This window comes from Acyrthosiphon pisum, chromosome A2, assembly GCF_005508785.2.
Source record: "Acyrthosiphon pisum isolate AL4f chromosome A2, pea_aphid_22Mar2018_4r6ur, whole genome shotgun sequence".
NCBI lineage: Eukaryota > Metazoa > Arthropoda > Insecta > Hemiptera > Aphididae > Acyrthosiphon > Acyrthosiphon pisum.
In genome coordinates, this window is record NC_042495.1 from 90,412,966 (window position 1) to 90,420,095 (window position 7,130).

General features: G+C 29.1%; 1 protein-coding gene across 2 annotated transcripts; it reads right to left on the bottom strand.

The window, feature by feature from the left end:
• Positions 1-773: 773 nt before the first annotated feature.
• Positions 774-2,834, bottom strand: LOC100166713 (cytochrome c oxidase assembly factor 5). 2 transcript variants are annotated; one of them, XM_001951296.5, is made up of 4 exons: positions 2,634-2,834; positions 2,442-2,565; positions 2,256-2,351; positions 774-1,028 (listed from the first exon to the last, which is right to left on the bottom strand). In XM_001951296.5, exons 2-4 carry the CDS (start codon positions 2,541-2,543, stop codon positions 987-989), a joined length of 240 nt encoding a protein of 79 aa, XP_001951331.1. In that variant the 5' UTR covers positions 2,544-2,565; positions 2,634-2,834; the 3' UTR covers positions 774-986. The 2 variants fall into 2 exon arrangements, with proteins under 2 accessions (XP_001951331.1, XP_008183749.1); XM_008185527.3 differs by having other exon boundaries at positions 787-1,028; positions 2,442-2,577; positions 2,634-2,814.
• Between the last annotated feature and the right edge of the window lie 4,296 nt (positions 2,835-7,130).

A 7,130-nucleotide genomic window follows, 5' to 3' on the forward strand; every position in this document is an offset into this window, starting at 1 on the left:
GATCGTCAAATCTGAACAACAGAAAAATAAATTAGTAAGGTTACCAAATTCTTCAGAATTTAATGCTATATATGATGAGACTAACGGGGATTTGAGAGCATCAATTATAAATTTAAGTTTTACTTGTATGAACATCCAAAATAAAATCAGTAAAAAGTGTTCTTCTATTTCAATGGACGAGAACCTTGATTTATTTCATTCTATTGGTCGTGTTATATATCCAAAGAGAGAGATAGTAAACTCTTCACTACAATTTAAATTTACTCATAACCCAGACAAACTGGTTGAAAATTTTGCAATGCAACCGACTACAGTTTTGGGATTTCTTCAAGAAAATTATTTAACTCGTTTCTCTAGTTTAACTGACATTTGCAAAGGAGCTGATGCAATCAGTGCAGCTGATGTAATGTTGAGTTCTAACTTTATGTTTGGTGTTTCTATATATGATATAAGTTTGTCATCGTTATCAGTAGCTGTCAGAGGACTAATGTTGGCAAATGAAAAACCCATAAAGGCATTTAGGTCAATTGTAAAGCCAAAACATTTCCAATATACCAATGATATACAAATGTATAAGGATGTTAAAGGATGGTTTGATAATGTACATGAATCTCCTAAAGATATATTGTTAGATATCATCCCATTTGTAAATGAACTAGGAACTGATAGACAGAAAAATGTTACTAAAGAATTGTGGAGTTTCAAAAAAAAATAATGACTGAGCAAGACTGGGAAAAATATTTAGATACCAATGAGTTTTACTATAGTATGTACTTATACAAAATATAATTTTTAAGAACTTGTATATTTGTAATATATGAAACATTTTTGTTAATGAAATCTATACAAATTTAAGTGTAAATAAAAACTAATTTTGAATTACTTTATTTTTAACAACCGGAAAGAAAAAAACTATAAAAATAAAATAGATATATAAACATCAGAGAAAGTCTTGTCCTCTTGAAATCTATATACATTGTACACTGTTAATAGCCTTTTCTTCCTCTGAATCGCTGTCTGTTGTCCAACTGAAATAAAATGATTTTAATATTAGATACTGTAAATTGTCAAAGAAAATATAATAATTATTATTTATTAATTATGATTTTACAAGTATAATTAAAAAAATAAAAATTATCATTAGTATACATATATTTTTTATCAAAAAATTCTGATAATTTGAAGACACAATAATATTAATATAATAATGTAGTTACATATAATTTATAAACAGGGAATGGATTCTCATTTACTAGTATTTGCATTTATGTTATAATTAGTAAAATATGTACATTATTTGTAACAACTATCAGTGTAATCTTGAAATTAGTTGCATAATACTTAGAAGACTTTAATTTTGTATTTTTACTTGTTTTAAAATTGGTCATATTTTAAGAACTTACAGTTGAATAAGCATGTTAATAAATTATTGTAAATTGCATATTAATAATTTGGTTCAATTTTTTCATCAAAATCTAAATTATTACACTGTTGTGTTGATAGATTAATTAGATAATTGTTTTATAACCAATGTTTAATTTAAAGTATAATACGTAGAAATAACTTACAATATTTGTCTGAGTTTATATTAAATTAGATATTTCTTTTACTCACAATTTTTACGTCATTTTAATAACAGGTATTTCACAACATTCAAGGGAATATTATTGTACATATTTATCCAGTGGCGTATACAAGGGTGATGTGGGGGTCTAATCCCCCATAGGCCTTTTTTCAAAAAAAAAATTTATAAAATAGTGTTCTTAATTTTGGTGCGTTACAAGGAAATATAAAAAATTGTAAACTATAATATTGTATAATTCAAGGGTGTCATTTCAACTTTTTGAAAGGTATGCTGACAACTATAAGTAGGTAGGCCAAAAAAAAGTTCAGCAGACCAATATAATATATTGTACCATATTAATTACTATAAAAAATTAAAATTAATTTATTTTACATGTAATAATCTAATATATTATGATTTATGAATATAGTATACTTAATAATACTAAGTTTGTACTTAAATTATTTAAACTCAAATTTTATTTAAATATTTATAGACACGCTATTGTACCAAATTATATATTACCTATATTTTGTAATTTATTCTTTTAATGTGCAGGTACCTAGGTTTAAAATTTTTTCTGATCCCCCCATACAAAATGTATGTATACGCTACAGTATTTATCCAATATAAATGTTATAAATCCAATCCCTGCTATCAAAATATTGTCTTTTGAACTGAATAAACTTACAAGTGACCGCTTGCATTCAAAAAATGTATTTTGTAATGCCAAACATTCTGGTGGACAGTTTTTCTCTTTCAAGCAGTCTTTGGGCAACTTTCTTTCCTAAAAATTATAATCAACAGACATTTCAACTTAGATACTTAAATAAAATATGTATTAGGTACTCTTTTTAGAACAAAATAAACTATTTACTATTTTACAACAGTCCGATTCCAATAGACACATCTTGAGGTCCGCTCTTACACCAGCACAGGGCCTATGGTCTGTGAGTTCACCTTCATCGTAGCGCATCATCTTGATATATATTATTGTACGTCTAACAACAAGTCTTTTAAGTATGAATAAGTGGATATAGTATTGTAATTATTTTAGTACGTAACATACTGTATCGGTGTGTAATTCGACTGTATCCTGTGTGACTGCAATAGTTGTATTTACTGATTCTTATTTCTTACGATGGAGCTATCTTAAATTTTATATGAGTTTTTTTTATTGTTTTCTTTAATATATTTCATTAATTTACAGTTCAATTTTCTTTAGACAATGATTTAATTTTTATATTTCTGATTAGTGATTTCATTTCATACTGTTATCAATTGTCTGTATATAGATAACACGGTGTTTTTATCACAGTCCACCAGTCCAGAGTAAAATATTACTCTATGGTCCACAGACTCGGATTGTTATATTCAGTGGCGCCAAACTCAATTTTTATAGGTGAGGCAAAGTACAAAAATTAATACCCACCCCTGCACCCAGAGACCCCCACTGGCCACACTACTTACTCTTTCACAACGTAAAAGGTCATGTGTAGGCATGTTGACCGTGATTTTGAAGGACAGTTTCCCGATAGTTTTAAAGGGGTGCCGATTGGGTGAGTACTGGATTTAGTGAGAAATTGTAGTACAAGATTAACTTCATCTGAAGACTGAAGATGATATTTAATAAGAATAATAACTTAAACAATAAGTATTATATTAAGTAGTCGAGGTGTGGTACCTTACCAGTTAGGTCATTCAAAAAATAAATTGCCCGATAAAATATTTCACTTCGCCATGCCACTGCTATATAGTGTTTATACTTTATAGTTTATACAGTATTTCCAATATTTCCATATAAGCTAAATTTGGTTAAAAAATGGTTTTTTTTTCTAAAAATGACAATAAAAAATTATTCGTTCAGTCAAAAAGCTTAAAAATGTAATACAAGGTTCCTCATAAGTTTTTATTATAGCTTTATAAATACTAACGATACATAGTTATGATTATTTTTTGTGAGCATTTAAAGTTCAAATTTGGTTAAAACCACAGTTAATTTATAGTTAGAATTGTATAATATAATAAATTTGTATAACTAAGTCTTGTCAATTTAATGCAAGACCTTTCATATAAGTAGTTGTAGTTCATACTTTTACAAAAAAACGAGCAAAAAAATTGCAAAAATGTATGCTAAATGCTAATAGTTACTATGTTTTTTCAAAAATGAATTCTACCTAGATATATTATTATAGTTATTGGCTATAGCTAATCCAATAACACGTATATGAATTTTATTGACGTCCTTGCTTACTAGTTGACGACAATTAAAACGTGAAAAAACAATATTAATTTTTCTATGTTATATCGATACGGGCATGGGGTGGGGGGGGCTTCAGCGCGATAGCCTCTGCGTGCCTACGCCACTATTGAAAGTGATAAGTAATAAGCAAATAAGTGCAATATAAATTCAAAGCATATACATCATTTTTTTTTTTTGGTTACTTTATTATTTTCTAGGGGGACATGCCCCGCTTGCTCTCCCACCAATGGGCGCCCTTGCTGATACCGCAATATAACCTACCTGTGCGTACATATTGACAAATATCGTCGCGGTAATACCTAATAACGCAAGCATAATCATAGCAAAGACGACCAGCGTGGGTAATTAAACAAGATTTTCCAATAAGTACTCCAAAATGTATACGATATAAAGTCCTAATACATAAATAATTATATAAGTATTATTATTATTATTATTATTATTATTATACGATGTACGTATAACTTGTGTACAAATTAAACGATTATTGTATTTTATAAATGAGATTTTTAATTATTATCAAATTATTTTACACATATATTACTCGAGTTGACACTAATAATATTAGTACTAACTCAACATTTCAAAAACAGGATTTGCATCAGTTGACTTCTGTGGTACAGATTTAAAAATATGGTTAATTAATTGAATCTATTAGCATAGGCGCAAATTTGGGGTAGGGCTTGGGGGTGCCCAAAAAATTAGCCGTAGCTCCCACGCCAAAAAAAAACCTAGGACATACAATTTTAATATGCTATATTGCAATGATCTGCTTGCCTTTAATATATTCAGCCCCCCCAAAACCAAAAATTGAAATTGCGCCTATGTCTATTAGGTACCTATATATTTATTAATTACGCTACTAATTGAAATACTAAAGTAATGAGCATTAAACAATTCTTGCTGAATGACATATTTAATATTTGTTGAAATGGCTTAGGTATATCAGTTGGTTTTGACGTTGCCACGATAAGAAGTTATGAGTCTTTCTCCTGACTCCCATAGTTTTGAATTTCATTAATATGCATTGTCAATGGTGGCGAGTGTTTAGCCAAAAGAATTGTAAGATCTTTAAAATGTCCACGTATTTCATCTTTCCAGCCTTCTTTGTGTCCTCGAAATGATAGGCAATGTCTTCCAAAGAATAATGTTATGTCAATTAAATGACAAACAATTTCCTTGTTTTGAATAACAATCATTGCAAATTTATATACAGAATATAACTTATATTCTGTGTTCGGAACATGATTTAAGATATATAGGTATAATCATGACACAGACTAAATATATAATATACTAGATATATCCACGGCTGGATCTAGGGGGGGGGATTTATCCCTTGGCGTATTTTTAATGTTTTAAATTTAAAAATTTTCAATTAAAAATGGACTTTGAAACAAGTCATAACTACAAAATATTAAGAAATGAGTAAATGTGTAATAATGGGTATGCCAATAAAATTGTATTATTTTATTTTTAATTTTAATAACTTATTACAATACTTATTATATTACTAATAAGTAATAACTAATAATATTGATTTAAAATGGTCAAATGGTACGCATCGCCTTGGAAATACTCGTTTGCGACTGTCAGTGGGAATGTACCTACGCTATAATAGATTAATGTGTATACGTCCATACTAGGCGTCTATTTACATTTTTCCAAGCAGTTTACAAAGTGTACAAGTTAGAGATATTGGGCTGTGGCTGGTCATGTTAAATTTGTTTTCTTCTAGTTTTAGAAGTGGTACAACTATAAATTGTTTGACGCAATTTATTAGGTAGTATATTACTCGACTTCAAATGAAGTTGTAGATTGCAAGTTGTTTACTAAGTGCGTATTCTGAGAAGTTTCTTATGAAAATATATGGGATAGGTATTGGTATTAGTATATATCATTAGACCCGGTCCGCCCGGAGCTTTTGCTGGTATATTTGGCTAGTTCAGAGTATACCTCTTTGATTGTAGTGGGGGAATTTGTACTCATAGTTATTATTAAGTATGTATGTATTTATATTAAAAGATTGGTCTTCGGCGTTTTTATTTATGTTAAAATTATATTCGAAATTAGAGTTGCTGCTATGGGTTTGGAAATATTTGGCAAATTATGGGGCTATGTCACAAGTAGATGGTAATTCTATTTGATAGTTACCTTGTTCATGGTGTAGTGTCTTAGGTATTTTCTGTTACTTTGTTCCACAAAGTAAACGAATGGGGTTGCCAACTTTTAATTTAGAAATTACCGGCCCAAGTGTACAAAAAAAAGTCATCATTTTCAGTGAATTTTTATTTAATATTAATATAATAAATTGAATAATATCAATATATATTACATAATGTTTAAATATAAAATTTAATAATATTAATATATTTATATCCAAAGTTATAATAATAGATGGAAATACCGGCTTTTTATAGGTTAATACCGGCAAGCCGCTTTTTAAGCCTATGGATCATGGGTGTGAAATACCGGCCGGTTGGCAACCCTAATGGGGGTATTGATAGTTGTGAATTTTTCCCAAGAGGTAGTTTTATTTAAGTACTATCGTCTATCGTACTCGTACATAGATACTTAGATATACGGAACCATCTTACTCTAAATCAACCATATTTATCAATCGTGGTACGAAAATATTTTTATTTTTACACTCCTCATCCAATATTATGAATATAAATGTTCTATTCGATGACATAGTTATTGTGATAAATCATTGGTTTACGGTTGTGTACTAGAGATATATGTTTACGCATTACGTACACATTATAATATATTGACGATGCCACATGTGTAGCATAAGTCATAAATCATTCGTAACTTTGTATTAGGTATAGGTACCCACCCCATAAATGAGGAGCCGAAGCCTTTATGACTTTGTTCTCATTTATCACCGAGGAACAAGTATACGCGTAGACTGTCGATTTTTAACGCCCGTGTCCCATTTCTTAACAACAAACACATAAATACATCAATCTGCACACTTCATTATTCGGTTATAAGTTCAACTGGTATATTTATAAAAACACAAAATTACCTACTCAAGATGTACAGGTATACTGGTATACACTTGGTATATACGGTGGTTTTTGTCATCATTTCTTTAACATTTCTTCCATCATAATGCTAGCTAACAATATTCTAATTCTGTCCAAGACCAAAGCACTAGCCAGGTATTGATTAGTTCGATTTATTTTTTAAATGCATATTATGTTATACCTTTAACCTATTTATCATTAAATCCTATACGCAATACATAATAATATAACATAGTAAATTATACGAGTAGTTTGACAGGTTACTGGA

Coding starts and splice junctions, on each gene's coding strand:
- LOC100166713 (XM_001951296.5), bottom strand. CDS start 2,543: ATGATGCGCTACGATGAAGGTGAACTCACAGACCATAGGCCCTGTGCT. Junction 2,352..2,441: donor AATCGGACTGTTGTAAAATA/GTAAATAGTTTA, acceptor TATAATTTTTAG/GAAAGAAAGTTGCCCAAAGA. Junction 1,029..2,255: donor TTGAATGCAAGCGGTCACTT/GTAAGTTTATTC, acceptor ATTTTATTTCAG/TTGGACAACAGACAGCGATT.